General features: G+C 37.4%; 1 protein-coding gene across 25 annotated transcripts in view; it reads left to right on the top strand.

Annotated features, from left to right (window-relative positions):
- The window catches only part of SYNE1 (spectrin repeat containing nuclear envelope protein 1), a 522579-nt gene that overhangs the window by 459061 nt on the left and 43566 nt on the right, over positions 1-19952 (top strand). For all 25 annotated transcript variants that reach the window (XM_055390873.2, XM_019029254.4, XM_055390870.2 and 22 more), the window contains 2 exons: positions 4965-5123; positions 8689-8855. In XM_055390873.2, coding sequence (XP_055246848.1) covers positions 4965-5123; positions 8689-8855 — 326 coding nt within the window. The remainder of the gene's footprint in view (positions 1-4964; positions 5124-8688; positions 8856-19952) is intronic.

The following is a 19952-nucleotide window of genomic DNA, read 5'->3' as shown; positions in this document are numbered from 1 at the left end:
CGATGAGAATGCGGAATAGAGGCCGTGAGTAAACATTGCAGGGCAGAGTTAATATATTAAAGTATCTGTTTTCAAGTAGACACCCCAAATGTTTTGTTGTGCCTGTGTACAGCCAGAGCTTATACTTGTTTTTATTCTCTTTTGGTTTGTAGATTTGTGTGTAATTCTAGCTGAAATATAAGTATATGTCATCATCATAATTGCTCGTTGTTTTGTCAAAACATCATGGTAAAAATATTTCAACCAGAAAAGGATGTATTTCCTGTTGAGCTGCTGCACACTCTGAAGGTTTTAGCTGGTGCTTCTCAGCTGTTGGCAATGCAATGTATTTGTGCCCTTGCAAAAACATAAATAGGTGCTAAGCTGATAAATAATTTGAGGGTTCATCTGAATCCAAAGAAAGAGATGGTAATGTTTACTTAGTATATAGACTAAATACTAGATGTACAAACCAGAAGGAAGATGCCGTTGCCCTTATCTTTTCAAAAGCGTTTGGCCTGGGTTTGCACCCAGTGCTTGTAGCCTCACTGTGTCTTTTTTAAGGTATAGCTCCGTGGTAAGAAAATGAAAGCAACATTTTCATGGTGTGTGATAAACACAAGGGATTTAATATATATTTTATCTATCTATCTATCTATCTATCTATCTATCTATCTATCTATCTATGTGTATAATCCAGCTGCTTAGTGGAGATATGGAATACATGAGTGTCAAGGGAGGAAAAAAATTTAAAACTTAAGTGATGCCCTGTAGTCATGTATAATAGTACTAGTAGCAACAGCATAGTAATGGCCAGCTGTTGTCAGGTCTTTAATATATATCAGTCAATTTCTTTTTTTTTTTTTTTTTTTGAGACAGAGTTTCACCCTTGTTGCCCAGGCTGGAGTGCAGTGGTGCAATCTTGGCTCACTGCAACCTGTGCCTCCTGGGTTCAAGCAGTTCTACTGCCTCAGCCTCCCAAGTAGCTGGGATTACAGGCACCTGCCACCATGCCCTGCTAATTTTGTATTCTTTTAATAGTGATGTGGTTTCACCGTGTTGGCCAGGCTGGTCTCAAACTCCTGACTCAAGTGATCCACCTGCTTCAGTCTCCGAAAGTGCTGGGATAATAGGCGTGAGCCAGTGCGCCTGGCCATATCGGTCAATTTCTTAAATTAGTCTCTTATTTGTATAATATTACCATATTGATAGGACAGTGCTGGGCACATAGAGACACTTGTTTACTACAGACAATAAACATTTGTTTAATGAATTTTTGGAGCAAACATAAGAATAATTTCCAAATGAAAGGAGTAAGTCATAGAGAAAATGAGGGACCTTGTCCTGGTCATGCAGTTAGTCAGTGATGGATGAACTATTTTTGAATCTCAGCTGCCTCTGGATATTTAATCATATTTGCACCCCATGTCAAAGACTCAAACTTTGCTGGTCTTATCTTGTACTGATTCTAAACAAGTGCCCCAAATTTGTCCAGCTTTCACATTCCTTGTCTCTGGAATGGGGATAATGATACTTATCTATGAAAGTAATAGGTAATATTTTTCTATTATGGGACCATCCTCCCTGCAGATATTGGTGAGTAAAGGCCTAGAGTTCATTCTTGGCTTATGGCCAAGATTTGGGGGAAGTGTAAGGAGTTACTTTTTCATCTTCAGTCTGAAGGGCAGGGGTTTCGATTCTTTTTCTTTTTTTTTCTTCTCACTCTGTTGCCCAAGCTGTAGTGCAGTGGTGTGATCTTGGCTCACTGCATCCTCCGCCTCCCGGGCTCAAGCGATTCTCCTGCCTCAGCCTCCCGAGTAGCTGAGATTACAGATGCCTGCCACCACGCCTGGCTGATTTTTGTTTTTTTAGTAGAGATGGAGTTTCACTATGTTGGCCTGGCTGGTCTTGAACTCTGCCCACCTCAGCCTCCCAAAGTGCTGGGATTACAGGCATGTGCCACCAGGCCCAGCTTCGATTCTTAGACAATGATTACTTTGGGCAGTCCAAATAATAAGAGTATAGTTTCAGTTTGGCCATCAGTTGAACCGGGATTTTAACGACCAGCCAGACTCCTGACTCTTGCTGCTCTGTGAATGAAAGGGAAAAGGCCGTATTCACCAGAGAGTTCGCAATCTGAGAGATCAGCAGAAGATCAGAGTGCACGCGGCTCTGAGAGCTAGAGGGGTAAGGGGTCCTGGAAGGACTGTGTTCTTCAGTGCTATTTGGGGTATGGTGTAAAGTGACAAAATTTGTCCCCAAAACTTTTAAATCTCTGTTTCCTTAGCTTTTTCCATTTCTAGTAGGACCTACCCCAAGTGAGTTCACTGCCCTTTGACTGTTCTGTATTATTCTGCCTCCAAAAACCTCAATGAGAAACTAAATTATACTAATGGGGAAATACTTAGTAGATTCACCAGTATCACCCAACCCAGAAAAACTTTTACTTTAAAAGATCATAATTGAATCAAAAGAATAAATTTCTCATGGTGGCCTTTCAAAATTTATGGTAGGTTATACGGCTCACTCTCTAGGCAACTCACTATGCCTAAGGCTGGCCTTGGGATATGTATCCTGGGCTCCTGGACTAGTTTACAAGGATGTAGAATCACAGATATTTAGTTTTGTGTTATCTGTCTAATCATTAACAGAGCCAATCCAAGGCAGAATTGATAACTAGAAAGTGTATAATACCTTAGAAATATTTTCATTTTCATTTTAAAAAGGAAATTTGTTTGAAATACATAAAAAGTAAATGTATTAAGGAAGGAAAATGTCTTAAAACAAAATATAGCAAAATGTTAACAGTTTGAGCCCAGGGAGTATGTAATGAGTGCTTACCATCCAATTCCTTCAGCTTTTCTGTGTCGGAAATGTTTTGTAATAAAATGTTGGGGGTAAAATAAAATCAATAGGGACATGTTTAATGCAGTGGAATGAATAGTGGAATAGCTAGCATTATGAACAAGACTGTGGAAGAATGTCTTCAGACCTTCTTACCAAATCATATTATGTTTTGCCAACGTGTAGTTTAACTCAACTAGAAACATTCCTTAGTATTTCAACCAGCACTGTGAACACAAGAGTATTATATTTTGAAATCAGAAAATTTTAGAATTCTGGAAAGGATAATTCTAGACCTAGAGATAGGAAAACAAGCCCATTGTATATATATCTAATGTATAAGAAACTCTCAGAACTCAGTAATAAAAAGGCAATCTAATTAAAAAGCAGGCAACGGATTTGAGTAGATAATTCTCCAAAGGAGATATACAAATGGCTAAGAAACCTGAAGAGTCTCAGTATTGTTAGCCTTTAGGGAAATGCAAATCAAAACCATCATCAGATACAACTTCACATCCATTAGGATGGCTGTAATCAAGTGTTGGTGAAGATGTAGAGAAATTGGAATCCTACTACTGGTGGGAATGTGAAATGGGCAGCCACTTTGGAAAACAATCTATAGTGTTACCACATGACCGAGAGATTCTACTCCTAGATAAACACCTAGGAGAAATGAAAACATGTGTTCATACAAACACTTGTGCACAAATGTTTATAACAGCATTATTCAGAATAGGCAAAAAAATGGAAACAACCCAAATAAGATGAGTTGATAAATACAATGTGGTATATTCATACAATGGAATATAGTCAGCAATAAAAGGAATGAAGTATTGATACATGCTACAATATAGATGAATCTTTAAAATATGCTAAGTGAAAGAAGCCAGTCATAGAAGACTACATATTGTATGATTCCATGTATATGAAATGTCCAGAATAGGAAAATCCATAGGGACAGAAGGGAGATTAGAACTGGGAGGTAAGTGAGGAGGAGCAGTGGAGTAACTGCTGATGGCTACAAGGTTTTCATTGTTGTGGTGGTGGTGGTTGTTTGAGGTGCAGTCTTGCTCTGTCACCCAGGCTGGAACACAGTGGCACGATCTTGGCTCACTGCAATCTCCACCTCCTGGGCTCAAGCGACTCTCCTGCCTCAGCTTCCCAAGTAGCTGGGATTATAGGTGTGCGCCACCATACCTGTCTGATTTTTGTATTTTTAATAGAGACGGGGTTTCACCATGTTGGCCACGCAGGTTTTGAACTTCTGACCTCTAGTGATCCGCCCGCCTTGGCTTCCCAAAGTGTTAGGATTACAGGCGTGAGCCACCACACCTGGCTTTTTATTTTTATTTTTTGGAATGATAAAAATAGCCTAAAATTGATTATGGTGGTGATTGCACTAATGCTGTGAGTATACTAAAAAGCACTGAATTGTACATTTTTAAACAGGTGATGGTATCATATGTGAAATACATCTTAATAAATCTGACATGCGAAAAAAAAAGAAGGAAAAGAAACAAAATTAAATAAATAAAAATGAAAACTTCAGAGAAGTAGAGGAACTTGCCTGGAGTCCACATGTCAGTATGGAGCTGAGGCTTGGGGCACCTGCCTCCATTTCAGGCCGCTTCGCTCGGATGCTGCCCGCTTCCTCACTCTCTAGATACCTGAGGCTCGTTCTTCCATCCCTTCTTTTCTTCCTTTTCTTCTTTCTTCCCTATTTTTACTCTTTTCTTTCATCTTTCTATTCTTTTTTCTTTCTTTCCTTTTTTTCTCCCTTCTTTACCATCTCTCTTTCCTTTTACTTCCCTTCTTTCCTCTCTTCTTTCCCTACTCTTTTCCATTTCTTCTTTCTTTTTTACATTCACTGGTCATGTATCCTATCTATCCTGAACCAATTGTGTGAAGTTGCATTATCCAGAACCTCTAATAAGCTAATGTGTATGTGAATCTTCAGGAAAGAACTAGAGGATGCAATGTCTCCCACTTTATAATAGCAAATCCTGGACTTCAGGAAACAGTGGGCTAAAAAGATGTATGACTATCATTCATTTTAGTCCTAGTTTATTTGCTATTTTCCTTGGAGTGTGGGCTTCTCTCTGATAATCATTTTGCCTATTCTCCCATTTTAAACTTTTCAGCTCTCCTTAAGGCGGCAGCAAATAGGTGAAAGATTGAATGAATGGGCAGTCTTCAGTGAAAAGAACAAGGAACTCTGTGAGTGGTTGACTCAAATGGAAAGCAAGGTTTCTCAGAATGGAGACATTCTCATTGAAGAAATGATAGAGAAGCTCAAGAAGGTATGGAATGCATGGCTACTTAGGTTTTCGTTCTTCATAAGGCTTATGTATACTTTTCACAGGTACAGAAGGTGGCTTTACTCACAATTACTTTCCTGTCAAAGGAGCAGTATATTTTAAACATTTTATCTTTTTAATATAAAATAAACTTGCGGCTGGGTGCAGTGGCTCACGCCTGTAATCCCAGCACTTTGGGAGGCTGAGGTGGGCAGATCATGAGGTCAGGAGATCAAGACCATCCTGGCCAACATGGTGAAACCCTGTCTCTACTAAAATACAAAACATTAGCCTGGCGTGCTGGTGCACGCCTGTAGTCCCAGCTACTCTAGAGGCTGAGGCAGGGGAATCACTTGAACCCAGAAGGTGGAGATTGCAGTGAGCCAAGATCGTGCCACTGCACTCCAGCCTGGTGACAGAATGAGACTCTGTCTCAAAAAAAAAAAAAAAAAAAAAAGGATGTCCAGCATAAAATAAACTTGCATAAAAAGGCCTGCTTTACACATAAAATATATAAAATACTTGCAATTTGTCATGAAATAGAACATCTACTATTCAGTTCAGTATTTGGGGGTCTTAATTACCTGTTCAGTAGGAACCCTTTATATGTATTATTTTTCTTTCCTTTTTTTTTTTGTTTTTTGTGTATTTTTTTTGTTTTAAAAAGGTAAAGCCACTAGAGAGAAACTGAAAGAAAACATTCTTAAGATAAATTGAATTGACATTTTCTCTCTAAAATACGATTTATAGACCATAGATAGGAATTAAGAGTTTCCTGATAATTTTGGCTTCATATTATTTTAAAGGTACGTATATCTTATCAAATTATTTTACATATTCATTTGGATCCAAAACATTTCTGATGTCTATATAAAGCTGATCAAATTTGCTAGCATTTTAAAATTTTTGATGATTTCGGCCGGGTGCGGTGGCTCACGCCTGTAATCCCAGCACTTTGGGAAGAGAGACAGGCAGATCACCAGAGGCCAGGATTTTGAGACCAGCCTGGCCAACACAGTGAAACCCCATCTCTACTAAAAATACAAAATATTAGCCAGGCATGGTGGCACATGCCTGTAGTCCTGGCTACTCAGGAGGCCGAGGCAAGAGAATCACTTGAACCCAGGAGATGGAGGTTGCAGTGAGCCGAGATTGTGCCACTGCACTCCAGCCTGGGTGACAGAGTGACACTCTGTCTCAAAAAAAAAAAAAAAAAAGAATTTGGTGATTTCAGTGTTGTTTCCACAGTGCTTGTGAACAATCAGTGATTTTAATGTTATTTTAATTTGTGCTTCTCATTAGTACATATCACCATCTAATGTACAATATATTTTTTGTATTTACTTATTCATTGTCCGAATGGAGACCCCACTGATCTGTCAGCTTTCCAGGAACATGGGCTTTGTCTAATTTTGTTTATTGCTATATCCCCTGCACCTGAAACAGTGCCTAACTTCTCATAAGCACTCAGCCAGTATTTACTGCATTTATTCTGAAAAGAAATATAAATGGTTATTAGGAAAAATTATTTCTATCCATATGCACACATAGAAAATTAAAACATCCAAAGCCAACATGTACTATTAATGATGTTACAAATCTAATGGATTTGCCATTAGATAAGCCTTTATGTATCCAATTTGCTTATCCATTGGATAAATCCAAATGGATAAGCATTTGTTTACTTGATATTGTAAAACTTAAAACTCTTGGCTGGGATGATACAGATTTCATTTTAGCATCTGCTCACGGTTGCCCTTTGCTAAGTTGCTGGGTGTCAGAGAATGCTGTCAGTGCGTGATTAATGCACTATAGGTAGTAGAGTAAAATTTGCTATAGAATAAATTTTGATTAAGTTTGTCTCTATTCTCATTGCTTTTTTTAACTAAATTTAGGATGTATATTGTGAGAGTGTGGGGAAAAATACCATCTCTTGAACAATCTATAACCAGAACTTAAAATTTAGAAAAATTTCAGCTTTTCATATAGATAATTTTATTACATTGGTTGGCACAATGTTAGGAATATTATTTAAAATGTTAACTATACTACCTCGTATATTAATAACTCATGGGTTTTTTTTAAAGGGCTTTTGAGTTTTCCTCTTTGTGGCGTCTCTTTTGTAAAGGAAAATAACATCAAGGTTTGGTAATTTTGGCAACATAGAGAAAGGCAGTTGGCAACTGGAAAGTGCTAATAAGATGAAGGAAGAAGAAAAAGGCAATTCATAAAAAAATTGAAGCCAAGATATTAGTGTCTGTTGATATTAACACTCAAAAACAGTTTGATTTTAAAGACAATCCAAGAGGATTATTTTATTATAAATACTTTTTAAGTCTTAAAGTAATTCCCTTGAAAGAAACACTTCTCAATAAAATCATCTCAAATGTTTGCTGAAATATTATAATGTTAATAAATACATTCAGTGTATTGGTCTTTGAATCCCATTGTGCTGCAATAACATAAAAAGGAGGGTGGGTGGGGCTGCAGGTATGAGGACAGCAGTCAGCCCTGGAATGGAATAAAGTTTTGTTGGTCCCTACCATTCCCTTGGGGCCCTTTGGCTTAGGTAAATGACTTGGGAGGATAGCTCTGTTACCACACTAACTTTAGACCAAGAGAAGGTTAAAATGTTCACACTTATATAATACCCATCTTCATATATTATTTTGCTGAGAAGCTATTTATTACATAACAGGAGCTTAAGCCAAAAATAAAAAAGTTGATCCTAAAGACTGGATCCTGTCACTGTGGCAAGAGAATAAGAGGGTCATTGGGGATAGCAGTGGCAGTCAGGGGGAGGGGATTGTCCTTTCATCGTCACTTAAATCACACCATTTCGTGCTTATCTCTTGCAAATAGTCCATATGGAGTCTGTCCTCTTTAACTCAAACAATCTAAGAGAAGCTAGCACAGAAAGTGAGTAAATCAAGAAGGTTTGAGGCCTGTCGATTCTCTATAGTTAATAGTTATTATTATTGAAAGTTAATTTATCATTGATTTATTTACTGCAAAATATTGACATTGTATAGAGGATTATCTCTTTAAAATGAAGGAACTCTTTTAAAATATTCCTCACAAATAACGTAATTGACACACACATTCACATTTACATATATACCTATATATCAATTGCATATATATATATATATGTGTGTGCATTTTATAAGTCTCTCAGCAACTATTTGTCTGAGAATTTATTCTAAGTATAACATCAGGTTAGTGATGAGAGAAATAAGCTATAATTTTCCAATATTAAAATCTTTTAAGTTTTATCTTTTATATCTATCTTTTATTGTTTTTTAATATGTATTTCAAGTAAGTAGGAAGCAGCACCCTATTTATTTCGAGAACCTCTGTATAAAAATTTAACCCCAACTCTGCATACATACCACAAATAATAGGCACTACTAATACTTGTGCACATGGGCTAATGTCCACATGATATTCCTATGCTCAAACTATTTCCAAGCAGTAGAAAACAGTAATCATCACGTTTCTAGTAGAGCCGGGCTGGATGTATTAAGAATACGCTTTCTGACCTCTGTAATTGCTATTTATTACACAGGATTATCAAGAGGAAATTGCTATTGCTCAAGAGAACAAAATACAGCTCCAACAAATGGGAGAACGACTTGCTAAAGCCAGCCATGAAAGCAAAGCATCTGAGATTGAATACAAGCTGGGAAAGGTCAACGACCGGTGGCAGCATCTCCTGGACCTCATTGCAGCCAGGTAAAGAGGACCTGAGTCAATAGGGCACATGTGGGCAGTATTTTAAAGCCTTTCAGTCTGCCTTTCATCAGCCAAAGATAATCCAGTAAATCAGTCTCTCTTCCTGGGTTATCTCACCATTTTCAAAACTGTTCATGCTCCTGTCATAATTGGCACTTTATTTACCTTGAAAATTCTCCTCTTACTTTATAAATCTCGTGTTGTTTGTATGTAGCTGCAAGAAAGAGAGAGAGAGTCATATCCAAACCAAACTAATTCCCAAGAGAAAATTCTTTATTTTAGGGCTTCATGGGTATTCAAACTCCTATCAGGAAGAAACTGCTGACCAGTATTTGTGGAGAGTGTTTTTGTCTGCAGTAGCAAAAAAAAAAAAAAAAAAAAAAAAAATTACTAAATCCCTGCCATATTTTTAGTTAGCAAGGTATAGAAATAAATATGATTATTGCCACTCTACTCAGTTGTAAAAATCAGCTGCTGCATTATAGTAATTTTATGTTGAGCTTTAGTGCTAACTATAAGTGTTTGCCTCATACCTAAGAAGAATATTACATTCACTTTCTGTTGCAGAAGGGTAGGGTAAGAGAGATGAAAGTCAAAAAGAAAAATATATGAGGGTATTTACTAGCAATATAAAAGTCTAATATGAATGATGCACTATGTTATAAAAATGTTCTATGCTATTAATATAAAAAGGAGATGTCTTATTTTAGGTGAATTTGGCTTCATGTTGGAACTTAGGCACCCTGAGGTCAGGAAACTTTCTCCATTGTATTCACTACATATCACAAGCACTAAGAACAGTGCCTAAATATGGACTCAATGAATACTTCAGTGCATAAATGAATATTTGAATATTTGAGTAAATGTTCTTCATGGCAATTAGGAGAGTTGGAATGTTACAAATGGTGCCATTTGGGGTCCATCCCACAATACGCTTTTAAAATGTGGGTTTCTTTCCTCAGCCGTGCTGCATAAAAGTGGATGTGAAACAATGTCCTCTGCGTACCATGTGCTCATCAAAACCGCATGTGGGCACCACAACTCTGTATGCTGATTTTGAAAACATTGGATATATTTCTTTTCTATAAGAGAGTTATCAAAAAGTATCTAACTCAAGAAAGTGAGATTATCTTTTAGTGACAATGAAACAAAATGGAATAAATGTATATCAACTTTTAATTTATTTATATTTATTTATTTATATTTGAGATGGAGTCTTGCTCTATTGCCCAGGCTGGAGTGCAGTGGCACAATCTCAGCTCTGCAACCTCTGCCTCCCAGGTTCAAGCAATTCTCCTGCCTCAGCCTCCCAATCGCTGGGACTACAGGCATACACTACCACACCTGGCTAATTTTTGCATTTTAGTAGAGATGGGGTTTCACCGTGTTTGCCAGGCTAGTCTCAAACTCCTGACCTCAGGTGAGCCACCCGCCTCGGCCTCCCGAAGTGCTGGGGTTACAGGTGTGAGCCACCGCACCCAGCCTCAGCTTTTTAAATGTTTAACCATAGCACTGATATAGCTAACATTTATTGAACACTTTGCTGATTCCAATGACCATGCTACAGGTTTCATAGGCATCTTTTCGTGTATTGTTCATAATGTCCTTTGAGGTGGCCTTATCATTATGCCCATTTTACAGATGCAGGGGCTAAGGTTGAGGCTTGTCCATCATCACGCACACATTGCGTGGCACAGCCTGTGCTCAGACTCCAAAGCGCGTGTCCTGGAGTGCTGTGCCCTCCTGCCTCTCAAGTTTGTGACTTCCTTTTCCCTGTTAGAGAGAAGACAGTTAAATGGAAGATAAGTTCTGTTTTTGATCTCGACAATCTAATTTCTCAGTTCTTTGTAAAGTACTTACAATGTGACGGTGACTGTGAGAGTCAAGATAAAATGACAGAACTGAAGGAGAACTTCTCCTTTGAGAAGTTCAGGATGGGAATGGAGTAAAACAATGAGATAAGTAGGAGCTCTGGAAAAGGCACTATAAAGAGATGGAAATAAGATTTTAGCTTAAATTGGTCTCGGAGTTTCGACAAATGTATATTTTAAAATCCCAATGCTGTGTTCAGTCCCACTTCTCCCTCACTAAAATGATAACAAAATCTTGTTTCAGAAGGAGGAATTGAAGTCCTTCAAGCTATAAATATCCTTCTTAGGGAAACTGCCTGTTTGGTAAACATCCCCCCCGGGGAGTTTCTTGGTCAAATTTGACTCATAGATTGATTGACATTTCCACGTAATCCAGTTAAACTAGTTAATATTATTTTCCTACTTTTAGTGACTCAGTGATGTGGAGAGTAAGGATGCACTATGTCAAAGATATTTTAAATCAGATTTAATGTAATCTAGTCATAAGCAGCTAACTTAGTGTATGCCCAACTATGAGCCAATATTACAGCAAATGAGTTTGCTGCTGTCTCCTTGAATTCACATTTATTTATAACATATTTTGTCTGGCTGTTCAGTGGAGAGTTTTCTAGATATTAATTGTTTACTTTGCCAAAAGACATATTAATAAACTTGAATCAATTACGTGTTTATAAGGTACACATGCTTCTCACTATAGTCACTTATATAATACTAATTTTTGTTTCCTCTTATATAAAGCCTCAGAATACCCAGATAAAATTCCACAGGAGATTTTTGTATATATGTTGCCTGTTTCTAATTGCCTCCTTCCAAATTAGACTAGATTAGGCACTGATCATTGAGCCCTCCTGGAGTTTAACACCATATTAGAGTCACAGTCGCCCTTGCAGCTTCTCCTGAAAGACACCCGGCTGTCACATCTGCATTCCATTTCCTTGTTTATTGGTGCTTCGTTCGTACACAGATTGGATGCATGTTTCCCACACCCATCCTCAACTGTGAACTGCCAGCTGAAGTATTAGGTTTCTATGATTCAGTCCATTCACCACTCTTGCCTCTTCCAGCACTGATGCACTAAAGCAAAATATAACCCAGGGTATGCCTTTCGACATTTCTGTCCTGTGTTGGTGCTCTTGTGGGAGTGGAGAGGTTATTTTTGAAGATGATAATATTTTTAGGTGAACATCTCAGCTAATAGAAACATGAACTGTGTCTTTAATATTCAATCACAGAAGCAACAAAAAAGAAAAGAAAAAGATTTACTGATAACAAACCTATTACATACATAAAAATAGAACATGTAGTTTAGAGTCAACTTGACATCACCATCAGATTAGCTTAGATTACTCTGAGTACAAAATAGATGTGCTTTGCATTGAGTTTTTAAATTGTGTTGTCAAGCATTGTCAATTTTTTAGGGCAACAAAAGTTGCTCAGTTACTTATAGGACTCAGTGAATAATGTTCTAGTATCCTTTCCATACTTTCTAGATCTGCTGTATGTAATACAGCAGTTACTAGCTACGGATGGCTATTTAAATTACAGAATATTTAAATTAACTGAAATGGAATAAAATTAAATTACTCCTTAATTTTAATTATGGTCAGTTGCACTGGCCACATTTTAAGTGGTCAATAACCCCATGAGGCTAGTGGCTACCTTATTGGACCCTGTACAATGCAGAACATTTTTATCATCTCAGAAAGTTCTGTTGTTCAGCAGTGGCCTAGATAATTAAAGTACCTCTGAGCCCTTGGCTTTTATTAAAAGTCAACATAAGAAACTGTCATTGGTGACGCATCACTCTAATTTCTGTAAAACTGCCTTTAAGAATACTGGCTCTCGTTTTTGTCAATGAATCCTGTGCAGAAAATCCACATAGCAATTTCTCTGGAGCTCAGGACTAAAAGGAAATCCGTCTTTTTAGTATTAATTCTTCAATGCTTCTTATCACAGACAACGAATTAAGTAACATTTCTCATCTTAGCATCTAGGAAGGTCAAATTCAACTTGTTCACTCTGTTATGATGATTTAGGGGCAGGGAAGTGGGTAACTGGACCTTCTAATAGAGAAAATTCTTTTTCTCTCTGCTAAACCTAAATCCCCATCACCAAGGCAAAAGCATACTTTAGTTATTTGGCTCTTATCTTTTTGTTTTTTTCAATAGCAGCTTTTTTGGGGATATAATCCACATGCCATATAACTCATCTATCTAAAGCATGTAATTCAGTGATTTTAGTATATTTATAAAGCTATGCATCTATTACTCCAATCAATTTTAAAACACTTTTATCAGTCCCAAATAAAAACAGTTACCCATTAGCCGTCACTCTTTTCTTCCCTCCTCTTCCTTCCCCACTTCTCCCAGCCCTAGGAAACTACTAATCTACTTTCTGTTTCTACATGTTTACCTGTTCTGAATAGTTCATATACATAGGTCATATAATATGTGGCCTTTTGTGACTGGTTGTTTTTAATCTCTATGTTTATTATAATTGCCTCAACATTTTGTAGAAGTAGAGTAAAAACAAATAATTTTTTAAAATGATTGAACGCCTACTATATATGAAGTACTATGCTTCTTGCTATAGGGCAGAGGTTGGCAAATGTTTTCTGTAGAGGACCAGATAGTAAATATTTTTAGTTTTGTGGGCCAAATAGTCTCTGTTGCTATTAGCGTGTTATTATAGAGTGAAAGCAGCCATAGAAAAATCTGTAAATAGAAAACCATGGCAGTGCTCCAACAAAATTTTGTTTACCAAAACAGGTGGCCTGCTCTAGGGATATAAAGATGAGAAAGAAAATGGTCCCTAACCAAATAAGTGTCATAATGCAAGTACACAAGCGTTCCTCACCGCAGGGCCTCTTCCTTTCTATTCTCTCTTCCTGGGCATTCTCCTGCCTGCCCCTGGCCTGGCCAGCTCCTGATTGATTCTTCCTGTTTTTCCTTCTCTCCAGATTAGATCAGATTCTTCTTACGGGCTCAGTAGGCTTCTCCTTCATAGCATTTCCCTGAACTATGTGAAATCTTATGTGATCAGTCATTTTAAGCCTGTTTTCTCTACTAAAATGTAAGTGTATCCAACCTTGATCACCATAGTAGTCCCAGCCCCTGACCTTGTTCTTTGCACATAGCAGTCACTCCATTATTTGCTGAGTTTCTCAAATCTAAGCCATAGGGTGGAAAATGTACGTGCACAAATGAAAGCATACACAAAGCAAAGCGTTGGCTTCGGGCTTCAGCTGCCTGAGTCATAGCGTGATTCTGCTTCACCAACTTGCTTATCTTCTCAGCACCTCGGTTACCACATGTATAAAATGAGAATCATAATAGTAGCTAGCTCAGAAGAATGATTAGTGGTTTAGCACTGTATTAGTCCATTTTCATGCTGCTGATAAAGACAACTGGGTGATTTATAAAGAAATAAATCACCCACTCGAGACTGGGTGATTTATAAAGAAAAACAGGTTTAATGGACTCACAGTTCCACATGGCTGGGGAGGCCTCACAATTATGGTGGAAGGCGAAAGGCACATCTTACATGGTGGCAGACAGGAGAGAATGAAAGCCAGGCAAAAGGGGAAACCCCTTATAAAATCATCAGATCTCATGAGATTTATTTGCTACCACAAGAACAGCCTGGGGGAAACCACCCCCATGATTCAATTATCTCCCATCGGGTCCCTTCCACAACGCATAGGAATTATGGGAGCTACAAGTCAAGATGAAATTTGGGTAGTGACACAGCTAAACCATATCAACCGCTAAGCATAGAATATGTTCAATAGAGGTCAGCTCTCATCCCAGAGGGAGTTCAAAGGCTGTGGAGGTAAAACACATATGCAGTGCAAGCAAGGCTTTGTGAAGTTCCTAGCAGCTGCCCTCAGGAGGACTTTCAGTTTAAAGGGTGTTCTACCCACGTTGGAGGTCAAAGGAAATGAAATTCTTGGAATTCATGGCTGGTATTACCTAAGGGTGTTTGAGTCGGAAGGTCCCTGGTAAGGATCAGGAATGCGTTGATGCGATGAGCACAGAAACAGCACAGAACTAATCAAGAGGCCTGAGTTTAGTCCACCTGGTTCCTGCTGTGTGGCCCAGGTCTCACTGAATAACTTCTCTGAGCCTCAAGTTGCTCATTTTCAAAGTGTTAATGAAACTAACTGCCGCATCTCCAGTGAGAAAATGCAAGGGAAAGGACCGTGTTTACTATAAAACACTATCTATGCCAGTCTCACTCTTTTAGAAACCTGCAGAGTATTCCATAGTATAAATATACCACAACTTATCTAGGATTTTCTGTATCAATGAACATTGCCATTTTTGCTGTTTCAATAATTGTATCTTTAGAGCTTTGCCTTGTCTCATATTTAGTTCATTGGAATACATATATTATGCTAACAATAATAAGCATGAAAAAAATTTCAAATTTTTTAACTCCATGAGGTAAACTAAATAAGGTAAAAGAAATTAAACTAAGGAAATTATGACAATAAAATGTTTTGAAGACTTCAGGTTTTTTAAAATGTTAGACATAATCAAGAAAAAAACAAAGTTGCCTATAGTGGTGGATTCATAACCAATATATTTCTTTAATCAAAGTTTAAAATATTTTCATTTCTGATTACTAAAAATATATTAATATAAGAAGAGTGATTGTTTTATAAAAGAATTCACAGTACAATATCTTTAAGTACTATGTTTTCTAGAATTTATTTCTTATATAAAATGCAGTTTTCTTTAATTTTTTTTTCTTTTTTGAGATTGGGTTTGCGCTGTCACCCAGGCTGTAGTGCACTGGTGCAGTAATGGCTCACTGCAGCCTCAGCCTCCTGGGCTCAAGCAGTCTTCCTCCCACTTCAGTACCTGGGACTACAGATGCATGCCACTGTGCCTGGATAATTTTTGATTTTTTTTTTTTTTTTTTTTGAGATGAGGTGTCACTTTGTAACCCAGGCTGGCAAGTGTATTTCCTTTTTTTTTTTTTTTGAGATGGAGTCTCGCTCTGTCACCCAGGCTGAAGTGCAGTGGCACGATCTCAGCTCACTGCAAGCTCTGTCTCCCAGGTTCATGCCATTCTTCTGCCTCAGCCTCCCTAGTAGTTGGGACTACAGGTGCCCACCACCACGCCCAGCTAATTTTTTGTATTTTTAGTAGAGACAGGGTTTCACTGTGTTAGCCAGGATGGTCTTGATCTCCTGACCTTGTGATCCACCAACCTCAGCCTCCCAAAGTGCTGGGATTACAGGCGTGAGCCACCAATGTATTTCTTTTATAAAGAAAATGTGTTTCCTGTAGTGTTCTGTTTTAAAAACAGTCAACTCACATGACCAGAACCAGATGCTTTGTTTTATTTTAGTTACAAATCATCATGTAGTCCTTTTTGGAAAGAACTTAGCAAATTTTCATTATTTATTTAATATTTATTATTTATTTGTGTGTAGTTTTTAATCCCCTAAAGGATGTAAAGCATCCAGCATTAATCGTATTTTATTGAATTATAGGAATTAATAATTTGGGGACTTATTTTCTTTAAAAGTATAAATTATTAAATTATCATCTGCTGAGTGCAGAAAGTTTGGAAACTCTTGAAATTCACAAAAGAAAAAGAGTTACCTGAAGACCCCCCGAGCAAATGAATATAGTTATTTTTTTAATTGTCTTAAAATGAAAATGTTATTTTTGTCATCTACATGATTATTTTTAAAGGACAAAAGTTTTGCATATGTAAGGGAGAATAATATTTCTTCATTATTTTTCCTCCCCAAATAGTCTACTCAAAGATAAAGAGCATGTACTTTCCCACCTTCGCAAACAACCCCTAAAACTCTTGCATACACTACCGAGCTGGCATACTGAACCCAAAAAAGAAGGAAGTTACTCCTTTTGCTACTACCATTTGCTGTGTTTGTGGACATTTTGTTTGTTTGCAATGGGATGATTTGTTTTCTTTAAATAGCTTTCCCAGCATAACAAACTGCCCGCAAGAAAAGTTGACTGTCCTTACAGAACAGCAGAGTGTCTGCAGCCGATGTTGTTTTTGCTGTCCTTTCTTTAGACCTGTAGCTTCCTCCTCCTTACAGATTACACTGAGCTTTTTCCCCTTCTTACACTCGTGGCCTACATTCCAGGAGATCAAGCCTGGCACATGTTAATGAATGTAGGTTTTATTTAGAAACATGACCACTTGTCACTGCCCAGTGTCATGTTATCGGGCAGAGACTACCAACATTTGTCTACAGTGAGCATTTTCATAATTCTATACACAGACAAGGGGAAACTTTCATCCCCACGCAGGATATAGCTTTTTGCTCTGCAGAGTCTAACTTTTGCAAGTGGAAGCTTCATGGTGGTGGCAGAGGACCTGAGTGCCCTGAGGATGGCAGAGGACGGCTGTGTGGACGCAGATCTCCCAGATTGTAACTGCGATGTCACAAGGCAGGCATCTTCTTGAGTTTCTTCCATTGTACATAGCTTTCATGTTACGTGGGGTTTGTAGGATAGATGCTGGAAGCCTTAATCCAGAACTGTTTTTGCCAATGTTACATGAAGAGGATTGGTGTTGGGAGATAGCTGGCCATGTGGACTCCCAAGAGTTATTCGTTGGTTTGTTTTCTAGTACCTCTACTGGGCATGCAGAGCTGGATGAAAAGGTTAATGGACTTTATTATGACTCTGTATTCCAGTTGTCTCTGGACCGTATGCGTCATACAAGGAGTATGGCTAGAGTAGAGAGGCTGAGACACAGGAAAGCGATCCAGAAAAAGACTCAGTTAGTCCATCATCTGCTATTTAAAGGATGGGCTTCTGATGAAACTGAAATTTAGCCTTAGCTGGTTCACAGCTTTGTAGTTGAAAGCTTTCCTTTCATGAAATAAAACTATTTCAGGGCTCTAGAAAATGCTGTGTGTTTGAGAAAGTTGCTTTTGTTTGTGCTTGTCAGTAAGTTTTAGTCCCTAATATGAAGCTTATAAAATATCTGTGCAAAGTGTACAAATTAATGTCTAAAATAGTAATTTAGTGCATTATGCAAATGTTTAGTTCATGATTTTTTTTAGTTAGAATAAAAATATGACAGGAATTTTTTTAATATGTTTTTCTTTACTGTATCATCCCTCAGATAAATTTCTACAAATGAATAGGATTTACCCAATGGTAATTTTTGTTCTATTATATTTAGAATTTGGACTTTTTGTTTTGTTTTGGGTTATGGATATACTAAATTACTTTGAAGGAAAGTGGTGAAATATAGATACAATATATATAGATATATAAGCATATATGTGTAAGTACGTATATACATATTTATGTGTGTTTGTATATACATATTTCAGTGTTAAGAAGCTGGACATTTGGATTTCATAGTAGAATCCTTTTCAAGAAAGGTCAAGTGCCTGTGATACACACTGGACTGTGAAAGAACCATAAGCTGCAGGGACTTACAGATTTATCAAGCTGCTATACTTACCCAGACATGTGACGTCTGCAAGTATCTAATTTGAATAATAATCCTGGATGCTTACCAAAAGTAATGTTGCTCAGACTTCTCACGATGATAGATAAATAAAAATACTGTGACGCTTCACCCAAAAATTATCTTTAAAGAAATAATGGAAAGAAACGTGGGACATTTCTCCTAAAAAAAAGAGTGATCCCTGTCCTGCAAATAAATGTCAAGTTTAATAAGCCAAGGCTTATTAATCCTACTACCCATGCCCTACAGGCTCACCTCTGCTCCCCCCAGCACACATGCACACTGTATTTTGCTATTTGTGGTAAAAACACAATTTTTTAAAAAATGAAAAAGAACTGCTTAAATATTCACCCCCATCGACTTTACTAAATTTACACATTTGTTTGAAAGAGGAACTTGTCCCTAATGGACTATATGAACACACATTTCCATGTCATGATGCCCTTGACATATTGCATACTAACCGCTCTGACTTGGAACTCATTCGATATTACAAAAGCTATCCTGTAATTTATTTTTCTAATGTAGACAGTCCTATGGAACAGTGTTTACTTGCATCTTTTTGTGCTTTGGATCTTTTGATCATATTTGTAAGTGAGTTTTGAACCAAGAAAACGAATGAATTTTAGTACTTAACAAATAGAGCACTGGCAAATGTTGAATCTAGAAGTAAAACTTAATACACACTTAATATCAAATAAAAATTTTAAAATGAAACCATGTTAATTAAATAAACACAATTCGCTTAGAATATTCATTATTAATGTTTAGCAACCACTTAAACAGTACCCAGTTTAGTGCAAAGCACTGAGTTTAGCATGGCCGGGGTAGGGAAATAGCCAAATATGGAAATTCACATTTCCAGCTTTCCAAGGAACTTACCATGGAGGAGACCAATTAATGCATAAATAATACCAGGGAACTAAAATAAGGAAGGGAGAAAACAAGCACTCCAACCTCTAGTAAAACCCTAATGACATTACCATCCCCAAGCCTAGTAAGTGTTCAGATCCTATGAAATCTGAAGTCATGCAGGAGAGGCTGCTGAGAAGACATTCCTACAGATGTAAAAGCAGGACGGACCTCTCTGTGCTGTGTGCCATTCTTCAGGCCTCTTCCAGTGGGTTTATTGATGGTAAACTCTTCTTTCAGTCTGGGGCACTATGGCCAGAGCCATGTAAAATTCCATGTCCATGCTGTGGTCGATCAGATGCACTCCATGAGCTTTGTACCCAGTAGCCATAATAAAACTGTCATTCACTGACTGATGCCCAGATGAATTTTGTCTTAGCCATGAGAGAAATGTGAGTGAGTTGTATGTAAAAGGTCTTGGAAATAGTGTTCAAGGCCAATGCCTTGAAGTGTCTGGGGGACAGGGTACAATTTGTATTTATAAAGCTAATTGGGGAAATCTTATCTCGAGTGGAATTGTAAGTCACAATAAACATTGCAACATATTTTCATTTTCTACCAAAAGAATATATTGTGAAATATGAACATAATTTTTTAAATACACATTTTTTAAAACAATAAAAGGTAATGCTCCTGAGGGTTTTTACAAACTGAAAATGTTATTCAAATAGAAGTATTATTAATTACAATTATTAAAATATAGATATTATTAACAGCTGACCATAGTGAAAATCCTTTAAGAGCATTTATATGACAGTGCTTTGAGGAAAAATGACAAAAAGGAAAAGCGATCATGTTGTCAAATGACTACATTTTCACTTGAGAGAGACACATCGATTTA

The sequence above is a fragment of the Gorilla gorilla genome, chromosome 5, assembly GCF_029281585.2.
Source record: "Gorilla gorilla gorilla isolate KB3781 chromosome 5, NHGRI_mGorGor1-v2.1_pri, whole genome shotgun sequence".
In the NCBI taxonomy this organism is placed as follows: Eukaryota; Metazoa; Chordata; class Mammalia; order Primates; family Hominidae; genus Gorilla; species Gorilla gorilla.
The sequence above is the reverse complement of the archived record's forward strand: the minus strand, read 5'-3'. Positions and strand labels throughout refer to the sequence as shown.